At 40.8% G+C, this 22597-nt stretch overlaps 1 protein-coding gene and 1 pseudogene across 2 annotated transcripts in view; both read left to right on the top strand.

Moving 5' to 3' along the window:
* CNST (consortin, connexin sorting protein) overlaps positions 1-5258 on the top strand; it is a 94530-nt gene extending 89272 nt beyond the window's left edge. For both annotated transcript variants that reach the window (XM_065935581.1, XM_065935582.1), the window contains one exon: positions 1620-5258. In XM_065935581.1, coding sequence (XP_065791653.1) covers positions 1620-1825 — 206 coding nt within the window. In that variant the 3' untranslated portion in view covers positions 1826-5258. The remainder of the gene's footprint in view (positions 1-1619) is intronic.
* A 15804-nt stretch (positions 5259-21062) lies between these two features.
* Positions 21063-21745, top strand: LOC136169351 (hypoxanthine-guanine phosphoribosyltransferase pseudogene; annotated as a pseudogene).
* The last annotated feature ends 852 nt before the right edge of the window (positions 21746-22597 follow it).

The raw sequence follows: 22597 nt of genomic DNA, 5'->3' as shown, positions 1-22597 counted from the left end.
ACTGTCTCTGGCACAGATTTGATCAGTGTTTGCCAAAAGAATGAATTAATGTACAATAAGACATTTGGTAATAGGATTTGTAAAGAATATGTAAACTTAGTTGCATTATATAAAGAAACACAGAGAAGTGAACTATCATCAGTTCTTAAGTAAGTCCTAAGTATTCTATTTGCTCAAATAAGTGACCAGTTGCAAAATTCATCTCCTTGCCTTCCGGTCCCACAGATAGTTGTCAGTGTTCAGAGCTCATTTCAGTTTCTTTGTTTAGTATTTTGTTTTCTGACTTTTTGTTTTTAGTTAGCCTGCTGTTTTTGTCTTTTCAGTGGCAGTCAATACTCCTTGATTGTTGAAGGAAATATTTATAAATTACAAATATATTCTCTTTGGTGATTTCTTCTCAACTCTATGGGAAAAAAGTGTCTCTCAAGAGCAGTAGTTTAACACTGTTGCTATTTTTTTATTTTTTTTTTCCTCCTGGGCTTGTATTTAAGGTTGTTGTCAAGTTTACCTAAGGCCTAGGTAAATCAGAGTGAGTAGAAACATGGCCAAGAATCTGCCAGTGTGCTTTTCATGTTTATAAAACAACTGCATTATTAAATAATGATGTCAATGTGTAGGCACAGTTTCTAAGTATGACATAAAGTGATAGCAGTAGATGTTTCTAAATTTTTACAACTATAAAGCTGGCAGGAGCCGTGGAAATAATCTGTTCTCACTCCTCATTTTTACCCTGAACCTTGCTTGTAACTATCACAGTCTTCTCCAGATAAAGTGCTCAGTTCTTTGTTTGTACCTATCGGTACTGAATTGTTGCTTAGTAGGAGGAACCCTGGATTTAGAACTGATAGTCCCTAGTTGCCTCAGGAACCATCTCATCTCAGACTAAGTCATATAACTTGTCCTCAGTAGCCACCTGCGCTTCTTGGCTTCCATGTTGGACAGCACAACTCTGAACAGTGTCAGTGCATGTAGATAAATAAAACAAAATAGATGTTTTAAAATAAATTGTATCTAAATGTTTTAATAAATATATGATAAAGGACAAATAGCTGAAAAAATACATAAAATAGGTTGCTAACAAAGATAAGAGGGTGAGTGTGAATCATGGCAAAAACAGAAAAGATGATAAAAGTATTGAACTGACCAGAACCCCCCAAAAAACTAAGAAACACAGCACAAATGATACAATCCTTTTTATTTGTATGTATAAAAACTATGCTAAGTATAAACTATTAAATCTCTTAAGGTCTATTAACTATGAAGATCTACTAAACTAAATATGTCAATCAAAGGAGAATACAATTACATAATCCTGTTTCTATAAAAATCCTTAGCCACATGTGTTTGAGATATACTGCCAAATTTTTGCTTCTTTTTTAATGGAAGTGGTTATATCCATCGGATAAATGAACTAGTTTTAATTTTAGCATTCACAAGTTCCACAAGTGTATGTCTTTATGGTAACAAGTCCTCGTACAGTCATTGGTACACTAGCTTTCTATCAGGGACTATCCATAGAGGACTAATATTAGAAACATCTACTTACCTTAATTGGTGAGACAAGACACTAGAATTTGATTCTTGTGTCAGCTAACCTTACTCTGTTTTCCTGTTTGCAGATGAAGTTGGAGGTGGTTCCTGTATTTTACTTGTCTTGCTCTGCATAGTGACGGTTTTGCTTAGTGTGGGAGGAACTGCGTTATACTGCACTTTTGGGGACATGGAGTCACCCGTTTGTACAGACTTTGCAGACAACATGGACTTCTATTACACTAAGTTACTACAGGGAATAGCAGAACTTAAACACTGGATCTACCTCTCCTAGCAAGCATTCAAGAAGGACAGGCATGCTGGCAGTGAGAATCAAAGAGTGAAACTTTCTGAGCAGCTTTTATTTCAGGAGTTCTGTAACGTGCGCGCCCCCCGCCCCTTCCCCACAGAGGAACAACAGACATCAGAAACAGCAACTGTAAATGGCAATCCAGAGGAACTCTTAGAATAATCACATAACGAAGAGATATTGATCTGAGCACTGTGGATGGAAGGAATGGTCTTTGGATGGCATGTCCACCTCCTCCTCGCTGCTTCCTAGTGTAATGAGCTTCACTGCGCAGAACTGGACAGGGCCGGGTTGGAGCCAAACCATTTTTGGCTACCTTCAAGCTAATGGTTAAAGGACACTCTTGATTTACAGTTGTTGGTCCAAAGACATTGCTTCCAGCCATCACGCAATAAGTGTGTGTGTAATGAAAAGGAGTTTCCTTATGGGTTCAGTGTCTTTTTTTAGTTCACCTCGGGAGCTATGTAATTTAGGCTTTGTGCACTCTTTCCGGATTCTGTTTTCCACTTGCAAAATGGTTTTGTGTGTGTGTGTGTGTATTTCAGACAGCTGTCATAAGCAAAATCCCAACATAGAATAACAAAGATTATTCTTTCAACATGACTGTAAATGTGCTGGCACAAAACTTTCGAGAAGGCTTAACTGTGGAACAGATAAATTATAGAAATCTTGGCCCTGAATTGAGAAACTATGACAGTTACAGTGACAGTTAACTTGGTTAACTAGCCAGAAGTTCATCACAGGCCTAGAGATAAAACTGAATAGCTCCCTCTGAGTCTCAGGCAGCCAGTTTCATCATGGATTCAATGCTTCCTATAATGAATGCCGGATTCAGCTCAATTCAGTAAAGACCTATTGAGCACCTATTATGTTCTGAGAATCTAAGACCCCTTCTACAAAGATAAATAAGATATTAGTTCCTGCTCTAGATGTTTTGATTCTGGTCTTAAGTAAAATAAATTAATACTTTAGTGAATGAAATTAAATCATCATATATAATTCAGTATTAACAGATCAGACATTCAGATGCTTGAATGTGCATTCATATCATGGGCTTGATTCAGACCTATTATGGGGTCATTAGATGAAAATTCAATCATATCTTAAATAGACAAATGTCTGATTTTTATTTAAATCTGTCAGTTTTCCTTTTCTAAAGTACAGTGACCTAACAATTAGGAAGCCTTTCTTTAACTTTTTAATCTCATTGATAGCATTCTAAAAGAAACAAAACACATGAATTATAGTTTTTTAGCAGTGATCATTATTTCATGTTTTTCGGTTAGGATCGTTTGAAAGAAAAAGAGAATTTTCTTACTAGTTGTTACTGGCTGGTACAGTACATCCCTTGGTGTTTCAGCTTATTTATTTAGACTTATGATTTTTAAAGGGCTTTTTATAGAAGTTGAAATTGTGTCATTTAGCACGCATTTGGTTATACCTGATATTTAATTACTGTATACTTAGTGTTTTGATTTTCTATAATTTCAACCCAGTGTGTTTTTAGGCTTATTTTTAAATTGATGTTTTATTTTTACTTATAATACTGTTTGACTTGTCTCTATCATGCCACCATAAACTATAATATTTTCAAGGATTATAGATCAAAGATATTTATTTAGAAGTGTACAAGATACTGAAATCTAGATTCCTTATACTTAAGGCTGATTTTATTAGAAGATTATTTTAATGTTCTATTATAAATTTTAAGAATTTGTATTCAACTTATATGTAAATATATAAAATGTCGATGGTACTATCTTATGTGGTTCTGTAAGAGACATTCACAAAGTCTACTGTGTGGGTATCCCCTACATAGACGAACCTCTTCTGTTTTACCCTCATGATCTATAGTTACAGAAATTTGGCAATGCTGATTTCTGCCGCTTTTATGTCAAGATAAGTCAAAATTTCCTTCCTGTTCCTTTTTTTGATCACTATTGAAGTTCTAAATAATCTGTAGTGTTACATTGGCCACCAGGGCCATTACTTCTGAAACTGAAGATCTCCTAGGCACCTTCACACAGAGGTGAAAGATCTGAGATGACACTGTGGTCCTCTGGAGTTCAGTTGTATCTCAGAAAAACCATGTGTGTCCTCACTGCTTCCCATGGAGAGTGAGGTGAGCTCAAGAGCATACTGATGTCTTGATTTAAAATAGGCATGAAATCTCACCTAGAAAAACTAGGGCAACTTTTAAAAATGTAATGGTCATTTATTGCATGAATTGGAGTAATTCCATCTGGTGATGAGAGAATTGTTAACTCTCACATAAGGAATTCATCCAGTTTTACTATCATGTAATTTTTTTCTGTCATTGGAAAGTACTGACAACGATTTGTAACTAATCTTCCTTAAAAACTGTATTTGGGGGTAACAGATCAAGCTTGTAATTTAAAATCTACACCAACAAAATGTCTCAGAGAGTTTATTTGAACCTCTTGGGTACTGAGAAAAACCGCTTTATTTAAAGTGAAAGTAAAGTAATTTCAGAAGTTGGTCTGGCCCCACAAGTAGATTACTTTGGGTAGTCTAATAGGTCCCTATGTAATGCTCCTGTGCTTCTAAAACATCTCCCCATCTGCCTTAAACAGCCACTGAAATTCACTGTAAAAATTCATTCTTTCAGATTTAAAAATCAAATCTCTCTGGGAGGTTTACTATATTGAGCTGTGAATTTGTGTATTATGCTAAGAGGATTTAAAATTTGGAGGTAGACCTTGTTTTGAAAGGACAGATGTGAATTGGGTCTTGCTGAAATGGTAAGGTGGAGAAAGGGATAGGAATCGAGAAATGAAGAGGGAAGATTGGGAAAAGAACAAAGAAATCTTTTACCTAGTACCTGTATTGCTGAAGCTGACTTTGTGGCATTTAACCCCAATCCAGAGAGAGACTAAATGTTTGTGTTCCCACTAACCTGACCTGTATAACTCTTATTTATATCTGTGGGCTCAGTTAATATTAACTTACCCTTGTGGTGCAGTGGTAAAGAATCCAACTGCCAGTGCGGGAGATGTGGGTTCAATCTCTGTCAGAAAGATCCTCTGGAGAAGGAAATGACAACCCACTCCAGTATTCTTGCCTGGAAAATTCCATGGACAGAGGAGCCTGGTGGGCTACAGCCTATGGGATCACAAAGAGTCAGACACAACTGAGCAACTAACATTTTCAGTACACTTGTATACTTACTTATGAAGTGTACATAGTATTTGCACGTTTATTCGTTTGATGCTTAGATCAGTAAGCATACATCCCTTAAATCAGACCTTGTAATTCCAGAATCCATTATGCATTCACTTCTATCATGTTGCTTCCATCTTCAAAAAGAATAAAAGTGATCTAAGGTTTATGGAACAAATTCTAGTGCCAGCTGATATTTCAATAACATCAAGGATAAATTAGTGAGCCTTATGTGCTAAAGAATTTCCTTTAAGGAATTCTGGTAGCATTTCAGTCTCTCTTGGTGGAGGCTACTAGGCATCTCTTCTTCACAGTCCTAAGAAGAGTTAAGTCCTAAACTCAGTCTCTTGCCTGTTGCCCCAAAAACACTGCAGTACCATGAGGAACAGTGTTAGTTGTTATCTGTACCTTGACAAACTGGAATGCCTACAGTTTACCTAGCACTGAGGTGGGTGCTGGGGCTCTCAAAACAAGAAATAGTACCAGCTTAAAGAAGTTAGCATCTGACAAGGTAAATATATTTGTGAAAGGGAGGGGAGAATGAAGAAACAGAATACTACTACTCATGGGGGTGGAAACTTAAGTTCATTCCTTTCTACTCTGTATCATGCATTAGGAATAAAGGTAAAATTCCATCTAGGCCACCTGTATGGCACCTTAATAGACAGGAATCTTCTGCAGCCAAAATTCTGGTAATTACTACTTTTTGCTTCTTGTTAGCATTTGTGGCATTAATAGTAGATGATCTTTCCAAGAGTAAAAAGCTTCTTGGCAGGAGCCTTCTTCAAAATCTAAAGTTTGAATAGCTCTGAATAGCACAATGGAAAACTTTCTCACAGAACTGCATATCTAGATGCTTCTCCAGTAAATTCTAGCAGTCATTTAAGTAAGAAATAGTACCTATCCAACAAAACACTAAGGAGACAATTCACTTGCTAATTCATTTTACGAAAATCATGTTGATCCACAGACCTGACACTGTCCTTCTTAGAATTCCAGCAATTCTTAGAAGTTGACAGGCTGATTTTAAAATATGTTTGGAGATGCATATGACCTAGAAGATAGCAGTGAACTTGTTAGAACAAAACTGGTAGACTTGAACTTCCTGATTTCAAAACTGAACGCTGCAATACTCAAAACTGTGGTTTGGCAAAAGGAAAGCCCTGTGTATGTGTTCAAGTGATCTACTAACATGCCAAGGCAGTTAGGGGAGAAAGGACGTCTTCAACAAATAATGCTGCAATAACTCTGTGTCCCACTGGAGAATAAACTTAAACTTTTACCTCACACAACACAAAAATTAACTTGAAATAAATGGATCTAAATGCAAAAGCTAAAACTATAAAACTTCTAAAACAAGAGAAAATCTTCACAACCTTTGAGTAAGTAAAGATTTCTTAGAATACAAAGTACACCATAAAAGAAAAATTGATCAGCTGGACTGTTAAAACACATGCTCTTTGAACATGGTTAGGAAAATGAAAAAACAAGCTGAAGATGAGGGGTGGGAAATTCACAATAAATGTATCAAGTAAAGGCCTTGTATTCAGAATATGTAAAGATCTCATGCAACTCCATATTACGACAACCCATTTGAAAGCCACTTTCAGTACTGGATACAAGGCCTTTACTGGATAAATTTATTTACATTAGGCGTTGTGTATACATACACAACGCCTAATGAGCACATGAGAAGTTGCTGAATATCATTAGTCATCAAGATGTAAATGAGAACTGACCACCACACACCTGCTAGAATGATTAAAAGGCTGACATTACCCCAAGAATGCAAGGGTGGTTCAGCCTAAGAAAATCAGTGTAATTCATCACATTGATAGGATAAGGGGAAAGAACTTCATGATTATACCAACTGATGCAGAAAAAACATTTGACAAAATTAAACATTCTTTAATAAAATTAAGGACATTAAGAAAAGGAAATTAAGACAGCAATTTCACTTGCAGTGGAATCTGAAAGAATAAAATACCTAGGAATAAATTTAACCAAGGAAGAGAAAATTGTACATTGAAAACTACAAAAAGAAATTAATTCTTATAAAAGAAATAATATCTATATAAACGGAAAGGTATCAATGAATGGGGAGATAATATTAAGTTAATAATACCTAAAGTGATCTACAGATTGAATATAATCCCTATCAAAATTGTAAGAGCCTATTTTTCCAAAATAGAAACGCCAATTATAAAATTTATATGGCAGTGAAAGGGGGCCCAAAAAGCCAAAACAGTCTTGAAAAAAGACAAAATTGGAGGACTCACATTTCCCAATTTCAGAACCCACTACAAAATTTCAGTAACCAAAACAGTGTAATGCTGGCATAAAGATAGACCTCTAGACAAGTGGGGGCTTCCCTTGTGGCTCAGCTGGTAAAGAATCCGCCTGCAATGAGGGAGACCTGGGTTCGATCCCTGGGTTGGGAAGATCCCCGGGAGAAGGGAAAGGCTACCCACTCCAGTATTCTGGCCTAGAGAATTCCATGGACCATATAGTCCATGGGGTCGCAAAGAGTCAGACACGACTGAGTGACCTTCACTCACTTACTCATAGACCAATGGAATAGGATTAAGAATCCAGAAATAAGTCTGTACCTCTTTGCCCAGTTAATTTATGATGAGGGCATCAGGTTCATTCAGTGAGGAAAGAAATAGTCCCAGGACACCTGGGTTTCCACATGCAAAAGAATGAAATTGAACCCCTGCCTCACAACATATACAAAAATCATCCCAAAATGGATTGATAATCTAAATAAGCCAAATCCACAAAACTCAGGGGTGTATACAGCATAAGGGTACATCTTCATGGTGATGAATTTGGGAATGGATTCTTAGGTATGACACAAAAAGCACAAGCAACAAAAGAGAAAACAGGTAAATAGGACTTGCTCAAAAAATATTTTTTAAAGTTGTGTATCAAAGGAAATTATCAAGATAATGAAAAGACAACTCACAGAAAGGGAGGACATATGTGCAGTTCAGATATCTGGTAAAGGTTTAATATCCAGAATATAGAAAGATCATTGACAGTTCAACAAAAAGACAAGCAACCCAATTTTAAAATGGGTAAGAGACTTGAATACACATTTCTCCAAAGAAGACCTACAAATGACCAATAAATACATGAAAAGATGCTCAACATCATTGATCATCAGGGAAATGCAAATCAAAACAACAAGATGAATGAAATGGTACATACTACAACGTGGACAAACCTCAAAAACATGTCATGTGAAATAAGCCAGAAATAAGAACAAATAGTGTGATTTGACTTAAATATCTGCTAATAGGTAAATTCAAAGAGACATGAAGTAGAACAACGGTTAACAGGGGCTGAGGGAAGGGGGAGAGGAAAGTTATATAGGTCTAAATGTAAAAGCTAAAACTTACTGTGTCTGGAGGAGAAAAAAATTTTTTTAAGATACTGGTGGCGTTGCTTCACAACTTTGTAAATATACTTATTGCCACTGAATTGTACACTTTAAGATAGTTAAAATGGCAAATTTTATGTTACACATATTTTACCACACATGCATGTGTGCACACTTGCTACCAAGTGTTGGTGAAGATGTGAACCAACCAAATTCTCATACACAACGAGGGGGAATATGAAATGGTACCAACCGTTTGGAAAATAGCTTGGTTAAGTACAAAGTATAAAGTTAAGTACAGATCTCTGCATGACTCAGCAATTCCACACCTAGGTTCTTACCTAAGAGAGATAAAATGGACAAAAGTCCATAGCAGCCATAATAGCCAAAAAATGGAAACACCCCATAGTTCATCACTAACACAATAGAATATTATTCAGCAATAAAAAGAACAAACTATGGATACACACACAAACATGGTTGAGTCTCACAATAACTATTCTGAGTTAAAGAAGCCAGGAACACAAAAAACTGTATGTTGTATGTTTCCAGTTATATGAAATTTTAGAAAGTGCAAACATCCCATAGTGACAGAAACAGATCCTTGAGGGGCAAAGGATGGTGGGAAGATGGATTATAAAGGTCACAGGGCAACTTCTGAAATTCATAGAAATGTACCTTGATTGTGGTCATAGTTTCATGGATATCTTTCAAAATGCATTGCACACTTTACATAGATACAGTTATGTGCATAAATTATACCTCAATAAAACTGTTGTTAAAAAAGAAGTTCAGTTTGTAGCTTCACAGCATCTCAAGGTATCATGAGTGGTAAGGGAATCGTTGCTATAAGAATACTTTATTCCCTTTCACTGTTGTTGCTTATTTGGGCTACACAAAAATTTTGGTGACTTCCAAGTACCACCCCTTGTTTGTACAAGGCCTAACTGCTACACAACTGGCTTAGAAAGTGTCACAATAAGGCCCCTAGTTTGAAACGCCTTGATTTCAGTCCTAAGTCTGTTCACAGCTTTTGGATCTCTCGGCTCCTTCAGAAATGTTGGGGTGGTGATTTTTTTTCTATGCTTAAAAAATGCATAGAGAAAAGACTATGCTTTTTTTTCCTACTTGATGCAGCATTCCAAATTTCAAACCCAATCTAATTATAGGTATTCTGTAAGGACAACCTGATCTCCCTCTGGCCGGAATACATTGATCAAGAGTGAGGTTTTGTGATTTTATTGCTTTTCTTAATTGCCTCGGATCAAGGGTCAGGAAGAAGATATGCACTTAGGAAGCAGAGAAGGCTCATATCATTCATCAGAATGATGACAGCCCATAAATGGCTGGTTGTTATTTTCCAAATACAAGACTGGGGGAGTTGACAAGATCTGCACAAACTAAACAAGGAAGAAAAAAAAATCCTTGCCTAAGCTCTGGTCCGGACAGGAACTTAGTCCAAAAGTAACTATAAATATAGGCAGTCTGCTTTTTCTTTAATTTCATTTTTTCTTGATTGGAAAAACTAAATTATCAAGATAGGAATAGTAGTTCAATCATCACTAGAGAGGAGATTAGGATATAGGATTGTTTGGTGGTAAATAAAAGGCAAAGAAGGGAGGCAGTCCCCACAGTTGGAATCTGGATGATGAATGAGATCACAACAACTAGCTGTTTAGTCTCCTCTCTGCACTTCAGCTTCCCCTTCTATATATATATTTTTTTTAATATTTTTTTAATTTATTTGGCTGTGCCAGGTCTTAGTCACAGCACACAGGATCTGGGATCTTTAGTTGTGGCATGTTAGATCTACTTCCCTGACCAGCGATCAAACCCAGGCCCCCTGCACTGGGAGGATAGCATTTTAGCCACCAGACCACCAGGGAAGTGCCCCTTCTATGTATTTCTAACGTAACTTCATGATCTTTTGAACAACCAAAAGCTTTCTATTTGCCATCATGGAGGAAGGACCACTTGGAAGTCTGTATTTGGTGGATAAATGCAATGGTGGCATCAGGGTCGGCGGAGGTTCTTTGAAGCTGTGCATGAGGATAAGAGGTGGAAATCCACTCAGAGCCTTGAAGTGCCAACTTTGCCCAAAGCCCCTTTGGAGGAAGAGACTGCCAGGTGGTCCGTTCTCAACAAAGTGCTAAGTGCTGTGGTGCATCATCCTAAAACTCAGGTCACAGTTGTTTAGATCTGGGGTTTGGTGCCCCAGCCTGATGCATTCCTTCAAGTCTGAACATGAGGAAAGATAGTGATCTGGACACATGTCTAGTGTCCAAAACAACATTGAATCGGGAGTTTCAGTTAATAGTATCTGCCTCAGCAGATGCTCTCTCAGATCCTTTGAATTTGGGGTCCAGAATTTGCATCCAGCCCTGGCAAAGAGGAAGGAGGAGAAGTGGGGCAGTCATCAGAGAAACCACATCGGCTGCAGTCCCCCAAACAACGGAGCCTCCAGAGCAGACAGCGGAAACATCTGGAATCACCAAGATCCATCGCCCAAACAACACTCCATTTCCAGAAGCCCTGGCACTTGGTGACCTTGGAAAGTGTCTCTTTCCTGCAAATGAAGAGGAAAAACTAGCTATGCAGCAGCTCTTGTGTGTAAGTATTGCCTGGCTCTTTAAAACCATGTTCCTTTAGAGTTATCAGGTGGGCATCATTGTGTCCGAAATGAAGCTGGGATCCAAGGAGTTCCAGTGACTTCCTTAAGGTCAAGATCAAGAGAATAAGTCAAAGATTTTCCACTTATGAACGTGAAGATGGAAATATCTACAGAGCATTTCTCCTGGGGGTGCTACTGCATCTTCCTCCTACTGTTTTTTATTACCTACAACTTTGTACCCTAGATCACTATTGCTCTGGGTCTTTGTTGCTGTTTAGTTGCTCAGTGGTGTCCGACTCTTTTCTGACCCCAAGGGCTGTAGCCCACCAGGCTCCTCTGTCCATGGGATTTCCCAGGCAAGAATACTAGAGTGGGTTAGAGTGGGTTTCCTTCTCCAGGGGATCTTCCTGACCCAGGGATCGAACCTGGGACTCTGGCATTGGCAGGCAGATTCTTTAGTACTGAGTCACCAGGGAAGTTCACTCTGGGTCTTACATGTGGGAGAAAACAACAGAGGCAGTTGCTCCGTACTGCAGGCCACGGGCATGGGGCAGTTGGTGTGCGGGGCTTGTGTAAGGGACTCTAGGGGATCCTGGTGAGAAGGCAGAGGCTTCCCTGGCAGACAGTCTAAACACAGCCTAGGGATGCCAGATAAAATGCAGGACCCCAGTTATCACATGAGACAAATTTTATACTACACAGTTGTTGGTTGTTTATCTGAAATTCAAATTTAACTGGGCGTCCTATATTTCTGTTTGCAAAATGAAGGCAACCCCTCTCGGTGCCACAGCACAGCACGGACACCGAGGACGAGAGGGAGGGGCTCACGAGAGCCAGAGGAGCAGTGGCTTAGGCGCCGGGAGCTCTGGGGAGCAGCGCGCAGCCCCCTTTTCTGGATTCCCTCAGCACCTGCAGTTTCTTGGTGTATAGACAGAAGACAGTGCATCAACTCAGCGATTAGAATCACCGTGTCTACAAAAGAGCAGAAAGCGGCCAGAACTTGTTGGTCAAAAAGATCCCCTGGAGAAGGAAATGGCAACCCACTCCAGTCTTCTTGCCTGGAAAATCCCATGGACAGAGGAGCCTGGCGGGCAGTCTGTGGGGCTGCAAACAGTCTGACACAGCTGAGCAGGCACACACAAGTAGTACTCAAAACTTGGTCTGGAGGCTTTAAAGTGCTCTCAGTCTAACACTGAAATGAGAATTTAATCAGAGCTTAGAAGGTAATGCCAAAAAATTAATGTAGTAAAAATCTTCCAAATGTGGATCTGTGTGATGTTTGTCCCACGATGCTCATGACTGTCAACAATCTGAATTCATGGAATTGTGTTTTACCCCTGATTTTCAAATGGCACCACCTAATAATGACAGAAGACGAGATGGTTGGATGGCACCACCGACTCACTGGACGTGAGTTTGAGCAAGCTCCGGGAGATGGTGAAGGACAGGGAAGCCTGGTGTGCTGCCATGGGGTCACAAAGAGTCGGACACGATTGAGTGACTGAACAGCAACAATGACACAAATAGAAGATATAGTCTCTACTACTCCTTTTTTTTAGCTCCTAGGTCATCTAGTTTTTATTGAGCCCTCGTTCCAGATCTATGACTGGGGTGGTTGTACCTAGCCAAAACTAAATTATTCATTTCCTCCTCTAATGAAAAAAGATGGCTTTTCCGCTCGGTGTATCCATAGGCTTAGCTGTCGACTGCCACCGCTTTTCACCAACAACAACCTTTTAGCCCCTCTACCTTTTTGTTCTCACTCAGGGAAAGCGGATTCTCAGGATGAGAGCTTTGGTCTTCTCTGTCTGACCTTCTCTCGGGACAGCAAACCCCATTTTCTCTTTAAAATGATTACTCATAAATAGAAGTACATTAGCAGTGGCCAAAATCCATCTGGTCGCTTCCCTTCTGCGCAGAGTGATGAATTGGCAAGAGGACAGGAAGGGGAGGGTGGGGGAGCAGGCGAGGCCGGGCCCTGCAGAGCCACAGTCTGTGCACAGATGCGAGGCTCCTGGTGCAGCCTGGGAAGCACCCTCCCCAGGGCTCCCTGGCTGCAGCAGATATAATATAGGACACAGTAAATGCCGTGTCTGCCTACACGTCTGCAAAGCAGCCTTGATTTGTCAGAGGCAAAAATAGTAAGAAGAGAGGGGAAAATAATGAAAGATAAACCAGATTTCAGAAATCATGCATTTTGAGCATGTGTGTGTTTCCCCGTCTGGTTAGTTACTATTCAGTCTAGCAAGGCATAAACACTTAAGAGATCAATCATTTAAATAACAATAAATTCATATGGCTAACATCAAAATGGTAAAAAACAAAAATCCCAAATGCAGGCCTGAATGAGGACAGAGTGGGAAGAGATGAGGGGTGAAAAGGTGAAAGGGAAAGTCACTCCATCGTGTCCCACTCTGTGACCCCATGGGCTGGGTCTTCAGGCTCAGACTGGTGTACCCGCCAAACATTCCTCTTTGTAATCATGTAACACAAGAGCTGATGTCTCAGAAGGGCATCTGGAAACTGAAAACTGGGATCATTAAATTCAGATGACCCCCTGAATTCTCCAGGCCAGAATACTGGAGAGTGTGTAGCCTTTCCCTTCTCCAGGGGATCTTTCCAACTCAGGGATCAAACCCAGGTCTTCCACATTGCAGGTGCATTCTTTACCAGCCGAGCCATAAGGGAAGCCCAAGAATACTGGAGTGGGTAGCCTATCCCTTCTCCAGGGGACCTTCCCAACCTGGGAATCAAACTGGGGTCTCCTGCATCAAAGGCGGATCCTTTACCAACTGAGCTATCAGGGAAGCCCTGAGATGAGAGGTACCTGTCTACAAAAGCCTTTGTTCAGAAGGTGCTCACACAGCCAGCAGACTTCCTCCCAGCACCTGTTTCCCTTCCCCAGAGACCCAGAGACAGTGTCCCCGGGGAAACTTCCACAACAACCTTTCTGTGACCTCACATTCTGTGTGTTGTCTTAGCTACAAGGTGGAAAGTGCAGTCAGCCACCACATTCTTTCTTGGGTTACTTATGGGTTAGGACCCTCCCACACCTCGCCCTTTCCTCCTTAAATATTCTAGCTCCTATTTCTAATAGTATTGTTTTTCCCTACATTGTCACCTATAGGTTTGTTTTGGGGTTTTTTTTGGTTTTTTTGTTTTGTTTTGTTTTTGTTTTTAGTTATTCTGTGAAATACTCTGGTGAAAATGAAAAGTTTTATTATTCCCATTAAGGATAAATTGAGAGAAGTGAGAAGCCTCAGAAGGAGAGAAACCCAGTTTTCAATTTCCAGATGCCTTTCTGAGACATCAGCTCTTGCCTCACATGATTACAAGCAGGAATGTTTGGTGGGTACACCAATCTGAGCCTGAAGACCTCATGAAAACACACGGACCGCTGGAGAAGAGGATGGAAGTGGGGGCTGGGAAGGGCACAAAGCCTGTCGTCAGCAGCTGTTAATGCACGTCCTCAAAGTCAGTTAAACCAATGAGGAGTCAGGCACTGGGGAGAAAACCTTTTGCTTTCTTTGGTAATGTTTCTAAATCTACAGATGGGGACAAGGAGGTGAGGTGTATTATTTTTCATATTTTCTAGTAAGTTTCAAAGAGAATTACTGACATGCTATTTCAAAGCCTGTCATGCTTTCTGCAACAGTGATCATTGGAGGCAAACTGGGCCCTTGCCCTTGAAAAAAGTGCAGAGTTGGTGGCTTGGAGACAGCCCTCCTTACAACCTGGGGAGGCTGACAGCATGGCAGGTGAGGATTCAGCAGCACCCCTCTGGGGTGAGGAGGGATTAGCACCCAGATAGATTCCAAAGTGGACCCCACGCTGGAGAGATGGAGAGCTGGGGACAAGAGGTTTGAAACAGGCAAAGCAGCTGTCAGAGGCACGGAGGTAACCATGGCTTACAGCCAGAGAACTCCCAGCCAATCAGAGCATGACTCCTCTCTCCTCTCCACCAGTCAAGGGTTTGCAAATGGTAGGCTCCCCTATCAATCAGAGCCAGGCCCTCATCTCCTCGTCCTTCCTCCAATCAGGGCTTGCACCCTCCCTCTTGCCCACCAATTCTCCTGCCAAACAGAGCCAACCTTCTAACTCTTATCTACCAATCAAGGCTGCAGACAAAAAGAAAGCGTTTTTCATCAAAGCCCATGGGAATTAGCTTCATGTAGATTGATGGTGACTCTGCATAAATGCTGTAAGTCCAGGTCTCTGTGGCTCTGTTTCTATGATTACAGGAAAGAAGAGAAGAGCAAAGAGAAGGGAGGGCAGGGCAAGGTAGGGCAGTTTTTAGAATTTAAATTTAATAGGATTGTTTTGTCTTTTTTAAAGACCCCTATGTGTGTCTTGAAAATAGATTGCAGGGTCGTAGAGCAAAACAAGTAGAGATCACCCCTCCCTACTTGGACATGTGGCTTCAAGCTCCCTGTATCAGAAGGCCCAGGATTCTCTGGGCACGGTCCCACTCTGGACCACATGCTCAGCTATCTTTTTCCCCTTATATCCCCCTTCCAGTCATTTGGGTTGATTCTGTTTGGGAGTGTTTGCTTTGGCTCCTCTCCTACTTCTGCAGAAACACTGCCTTTCACATTACCCTTTGCTCCCATAAAACCAGATTAATGGAAGGCCTTCCAGACCATTTCACTGGGCAGTAAGAGTCAGAAACATCACATGAATAAATTGAAAGCAATCAGTTTTGCACAAATGTTCCCAAGACTTTTGACATTGCAGACAAAGAAAATTTTTTCCTAATTCATTAAATGGAATGTATTGCCCTTGCAATACAAATCTCTTATTAAAGAAATCAGTCTAGTGCAGTCTCCCCAGTCACTGCCTAATAAAATTCTTGTGCAAGTGGAGTATTATTTGGGAGGCGCTTGGTGAGGACGAGGGAAGAAGCAGGTACAGATTACAAAATTAAAATTTTTTTAAATTTTATTCTAAGAAAACTAGTCTCATAGGTCCTTTGAGTTCCAGGATCTGGGCAGGAAGAAATTTAAAAAAATTAACGGATCAGTGGACAGTCATTAGGGCTTCCCTGGTGGCTCAGGGGTAAAGAATCCACCTGCAATGCAGGAGCTGCAGGAGATGTGGGTTCGATCTCTGGGTGAGGAAGATCCCCTGGAGGGCATGCAGCCCACTCCAGTATTCTTGCCCGGAAAATCCCCATGGACAGAGGAGCCTGGTGGGCTACAGTCCATAGGGTTGCAAAGAGTCAGACACGACCAAAGTGACTTAGCATGCCTGCACAGTCATTAAAAGCCAGTAGTGGTATGTGTTTCTATATGCTAATAGCATGCCTTAGACTACATTCATTACAAATGTCGTTTGTAAACCCAGGCTTCTGTGGTAAACACAGTGGTGTGCTTCCAGAGCCTGCCCAGACTTGTTGCCTTAACTGTTGGGGTGCTATGGTGAGATTACTTGGTGACCCAGCTCCAGTTCTAGTTGAGCTATAAAGATTCCTAGAGATAGCTGCTCAGGGAAGCTCTGTGAGTGAGTTTGTTTCATAAATAAACTTCATGGCAGGCTCACATTGTTCACCCTCAGATAATAGATTCCACAGGCTAGACCTTGACTGAGAGGCTACTCTTCTGCATACAGGTCTCTTCTGCATCAGGAATTCCTTCAGCTTGCCTGTCAAGATCACAACCCCACCCAGGGGGCCACATCCAATGATGAGTCAAAGCCAGAGACCCTTGTGGGTTCTGCAAGGCTGTGGTTGGGGCTGTACTCAGGTCCACGTCTCCCTCTGCCCACTCCTGCTTTGGCCCCCTCTCTTCCACAGTTGTTGATCTTGAGGACGCTCCTTTATAAACATCCTGCCCCTAAACTCCACATCAGAGTCTGCATCCCAGGGAACCCAGCCTGCAAAGAGACTATGCCAGTTCTCTGCTCTATGCTGGTTATAGCACACTTGCAGAGCTGCCTTCAGAATTTGGTGGAACAAAGATTTTGTTCCATCCGCAAAGCTCACGGTTAGTCAAAGCTGCCTGAAATGAAATAAGCATCTTATGAAGGTGAGGAGATCTTCAAAGAGGAGATGTTCAAAGAAAAACACTCTTAGAAAGATGAGGGGGATGTGAAGTGGTGAAAGCAAGAATCCTAAGGGTGGATGGACTGGATGGCCTCCAGGTTTTTTCCTGCATCAAGACCTTAATATCTGTATTAGTTTGCTGGGGCTGCCATAACCAAGTACCACAGACTGTGTGGCTTAAACAACAGAAATTTATTTCCTCACCGTTCTGGAGGCTAGAAGTCCAAGATCAAGGTGTCAGCAGGTTTTATTTCTTCTGAGGCTCTCTCCTTAGGTTAGCTGAGGACTGCTTTCTCCCTGTCTTCAGATAGTCTTCCTTCTGTGTGTCTGTTTTTTAAAAATTTTATTTATTTAGGCCACGTGGCATGTGGGATCTTAGTTCCTTCACCAGGGATCAAGCTTGCGCCCCCTGCAGTGGAAGTGTGTCTTAATCACAGGAGTGCCAGGGAAGTCCCTAGTTTGTTTTTTTCCCACAATAGTAAAACATGTTTATCAGTTTTCACAATCAATAGCCAGACAAAAAAATAATAGATAATTACAATTGCAAGCCATAATGGGAACAAGTCTAACTTAACAATATAAAATGATTACATACAATTTGAGGGAGTCTAGAAGAGTGAGGTGGTAAGTGGAAGTGCATACATGCAAATTTTTTATTTACTTACTTTTAATTTTTGGCCACACCTTGTGGCGTGTGGGATCTTGGTTCCCTGACCAGGGATTGAACCCACGCCCCCTGCATGGGAAAACGGAGTTTTGATCACTGGGTAAGTCCTTGTGTCTATGTTTTCATCTCTTCTTCTTATAAAGACTTCAGTTATAATAGATTAGGGCCCACCCATTTAACTTCATTTTACCTTTATTATCTCTTTAAAGGCCCTATTTCAAACTAGTCACATTCTGAGGTACAGGAGTTAGGACTTCAATATAAGAATTTCGGAAGGTCACAGTTCAGTCCATAACAAAATCCCGAGATTTTACTGTATCCCAGATAGACAGTACACTTTAGCACACATCCAGCGCAGAGTTGTAAAAGATCAAATTCAGTAACAGAGCTAGCCAGGTTATGCTTGAAGGAGTAATTGTACAGCTACATAATTAAAGCTGCTAAACAAGAAGCCAATCGTAGCCTTTTTTAAATACATGGCTTCTCTTTATTATAAGCTTTTTTGAAAATTACAGGAAATGGTTCCTTCCCTGAGAGGAATAAAGGATGCTTGATAGCTGTGAGTCATGCAACAATCTTAGCTTTTTAAAAGGCTGTTGTTGTCTTATCTAGTAGTTATGAGTATCATTATATCCACAGTACTTCATCCAGGAAATCTTAGCATTGACCAGGCCAGCCAATGTATTTACACCAATGTATGCAGGCAAACAGAGACTCTATATCCAAGAAGGGACAAGGGGAGTTCTGGACATAAGAGGATCACTGGATTTGCTGAGGATAGTAATCTGAGTATAAAAAGAAAAAGGCTACCATGATGGCTTTGTCTGTTGTACTCACTCCCTATTCATTTACTCATCCATTCAAACAACAATCACTGGGCTCCAACTACATGGTAAGCATTGTGATCATTGATTTGGGAAAAATAACTTTGTAAAAAAAGCAAAATCCCACCTCCAAAGAGGGAAACTTTTGGTAAGACAAACTACTGCGATAAGGATGATGCCATAAAGCCTGGGTTTTGTTGTCACAAGGACTGAGCTCAAGGTCCAACTCCACCTGGGTCAGCTGTGTGACCTTGGGCAAGTCACTCAACCTCTCTAAGCATCAATTTTCTCATTTGTGTAATGAGCATAAGAACTCCTACCTTAGCAGTTTGCATTTCCAAGTGGTAGGCTGGGAAGATTTTGTCCCTCTTTTCCATAACTGCTCTCAGCATCCTCCAAAGCCACCTTGAATCTGTATAAAAATCTAAGTAAAAACAACATGTTTACTTGTCATTTTATGCTTCAAGTTAGACCGCAGCCCTTAAGTCCCTCCTATATAGCTACCAGTTTGCCTCACGTACTGTGAAAATTAAATGAGGCAATGCATACAATATGCTTTCTCATGTAAATGCCCAGTAAAGGTTAGCATTATTAAGGCATTTTGTGGTAAGTACTAGGAGTGTGTAGTGATTAGCTCATCCCAGTCCCTCCAGCCTCCAGCCTTCATCTCAGGAAACTTCCTCCGTGCCGGACAAACCTACACAGGGATGTTCAAGTATGTTACTTGTAAATGATTTAAGAATTCAGAAGGTAAAGGGTCACTTAATTTTTTCAAGAATGAGGGCTGTTTCTGTGGAAGTGTAAGATTTAATCTGGTCCCTGAAGCATGGTAAGTCAATTGGAAAGAATGACATCAACAAAGATGTATAGATGGGTAAGAGTAAGGCACCTTCCTGTAACATGTGAGTGACCGTATCAGATTGAGCTTTGCTGGGTGGGGTGGGAGTTTAGGCTAAGAGTAAAGACCAGAGCTAAAACTGAAAGTGTTTTTATAAGATAGGCTGAAGAGGTTGAGGTGGGTATTCTGTGGTCAGTGAGGAACTACTGACTAGTGACAAATCTTAAGCAGATAATTTAGATGATTAGAAATGCTTCAAGGAGATGGCTCAGGTAAGAGCCTTTGGTAACCACTGAGAGTATGGGCTGAATTGGAGCAGGAAGAGGTTAGGCGAAGGGTATCAGTAGCAAAGAAGTTAATGAGATTGTCCAGAGAAGAGAAGATGACGGCTTGAGCTAAAGCAGTGGCTGTGAGACTGGCAAGAAGGCTGCAGAGGGAGAAACCCACCAGGAAGATGTTCTCCTAGGGGGCTTGGTAGACAATAGGTGCTAGACGGAGAGCAAGAGGGGAAGAGGAGTCACGTGTGTCATGGTCCATTTAGCCAGAAACAAAAGTAGAGGAAATAAGGAAGAGGGTCTTAGAGAAAGAGGGAGACTTTGAATTTGATATCAAAGTTGTTGACAGGAGTTGATGAACTGGACAGTCATCCAGAAGAAGACGTTCAACAGACGTAGAATTGTCCAGGTCTCAGGATTGAGTCTCTGGTTAGAGACATGAGCTAGGAGCCAGCCCTAGAGATGTCACCCCCAACTGGAGCAGAGGAGACTATTGATGGTGGCGGTAGAGGGAGACAGAGGTGTTTGTAGTCTGAACAGGAAAGCCAAAGGTGTAGGAAGAGCCAGAGACTAAGGAGAGGACACAGGTTTATGATCCATCCATCCATCCATCCATCCATCTGGATGTGGGGTATATTAAAGTTTGCCCCAAAGTCCGGAATCTCAAGCTCACTGAGAGAGGCTGCCAGCGAGGAGTCTGCTAGAGGGCTGTGGAGCCCCATAGGGGGAGGTCTAACTTCAGGGCTTAAGGCTGCATGGCATGCAGAACCTCAAGAGGTTAAGAAATAAAGGAACAAGAAGGATCAAGTCTGAAAAAGACTTTTGGATTAGAAAAGCTCTGAGACCAGACGTCACACTGCAAGAGATTAAAAAAATAAATAGGTGGTGAAAACACAGAAAACCTGGAGATAGAGAACACTGCTCAATTAGCAACTTTTTTAAAAATTATAGTTGATTTACAATGTTGTGTCAATTATTGCTGTCTATCAGAGTGACTCAGTTATTCATACATATATGTATATATGTTATTTTCCATATTCTTTTACTGTACAGCACAGGGAAAGCAATTGCTTTCTAAAATGGCAATACCCCATTGAGGGAGGGAATATCCCCAAGGGGTGCTCAGAAAAGGCAAAGACAGAGTTGTTGGGAGAATACACATTTATGCAAATGTTTTGGCTCATAATTTGATAACATAGCAAATGCCTGAAAGATGTTGACATACACCCATTGTTATATTTCTAGGAATTTATTCCCATAGATAATAAATGATGGCCACTGTTAAGACAGCAGAAAACAGCAGACACTAGGAAGAGCACCAGGTGGGCCCTCTGGCTTCCCCCGCGCTGCCCTGCCACCTCCTTGCCAGGCTGCCACGGCCCGTGCACCAGCCAAATCTGTTATGGCAAGCCGCAGCCCCTGCGTCATGATTAGTGATGAGGAACCACGTTATGACCTAGATTTATTTTGTGTCCCTAACCATTGTGCTGAGGATTTGGACAAGGTGTTTATTTCTCATGGACTCCTTCTGGACGGGACAGAAAAGCTGGCCAGAGATGTGATGGAGGATATGGGAGGCCACCATGTCGTGGCCCTCTGTGTGCCCAAGGCGGGCCACACATTCTTTGCGGACCTGCTGGACTGCATTAAAGAGCTGAACAGAAATAGTGATAGGTTCATTCCTATGACTGTAGATTTTATCAGACTAGATTCTTTAAGAGCTATTGTAATGACCAGTCAACAGGTGCCATCAAAGTCACTGGTGGAGATAATCTCTCAACTTTGGCTGGAAAGAAAGTCTTGATTGTTGAAGATATAATTGACATGGGCAAAACAATGCAAACCTTGCTATCCTTGGTCCAGCAGCATAATCCAAAGATGGTCGAGGTTGCCAGCTTGCTGCTGAAAAGTACCCCTCGAAGCATTGGCCATAGACCAGATTTTGTTGGATTTGAAATTCCAAACAAGTTTGTCGTATGGTATGCCCTTGACTATAATGAATACCTCAGGAATTTGAATCATGTTTGTGTCATTAGTGAAACTGGAAAAGCAAAATACAAATCTGAAGCTGAGAGTTCAGGCTGAGTTTGATAACATCTGGAGTCCCATGGAAATCACCAGTAAAATTTAAATCTTCTAGTTCTGTGGCCAGCTGCTTAGCAGAGCTTATTGCATATATCTTCTAAGAATTTTATCTGTTTTGTATTGTAGAAATGTCTGTTGCTGCATTCCTGAACTCTTTTATTTGCACTGTGAGCCTATAGACTGTCAGTTCCCTTTGAGGTGGATTGTTGTTGGACTCATGAATGAAAAATCTCTTAAACCACACCACTATTGAATAAAAATATTGAAATTATATCTGTGAGAAACATTTAAAGAGGAGGATATGTTCATTTTTAATTGATATTTTAATTTTTATATACTGAATAAAGAATAGAAGTGATTGAATATTATTAATTATACAACTCTGTATTTAGAAAAGTGAGAACCAGTGGTTTATATCAATGACAGTATTTAGAGGTGTTATTATATTGGATAAACTGTCTGTCCTGGAACTATTTTTGTAGGTTTCAGTAGTAATAACTATTCTCCTGCTTGTTCAGGTTATTTCCAGTGAATCTTTGTCAAAAGTTCCTTTTAAATACAGATCAATAAATTTTAAAAAACCTACCATTTTTTGATGGTGGCTCAGACAGTGAGGAATCTGCCTGCTGTGCAGGAGACGTGGGCTTGATCCCTGGGTCAGGAAGATCCCCTGGAGTAAGAAATGGCAGCTCACTCCAGTATTCTTGCCTGGAGAATCCCACACACAGAGGAGCCTGGCAGGCTATAGTCCATGAGGTCACAAAGAGTTTAATATGACTGAATGAGTGACACTTACTTTCACCTCTTTTGAAATCTTCTGTATAAAAATTCTTAAAATAATAACTGACTCTT

This window comes from Muntiacus reevesi, chromosome 5 (assembly GCF_963930625.1).
Source record: "Muntiacus reevesi chromosome 5, mMunRee1.1, whole genome shotgun sequence".
NCBI lineage: Eukaryota > Metazoa > Chordata > Mammalia > Artiodactyla > Cervidae > Muntiacus > Muntiacus reevesi.
This window is presented reverse-complemented; position numbering and strand designations above follow the sequence as displayed.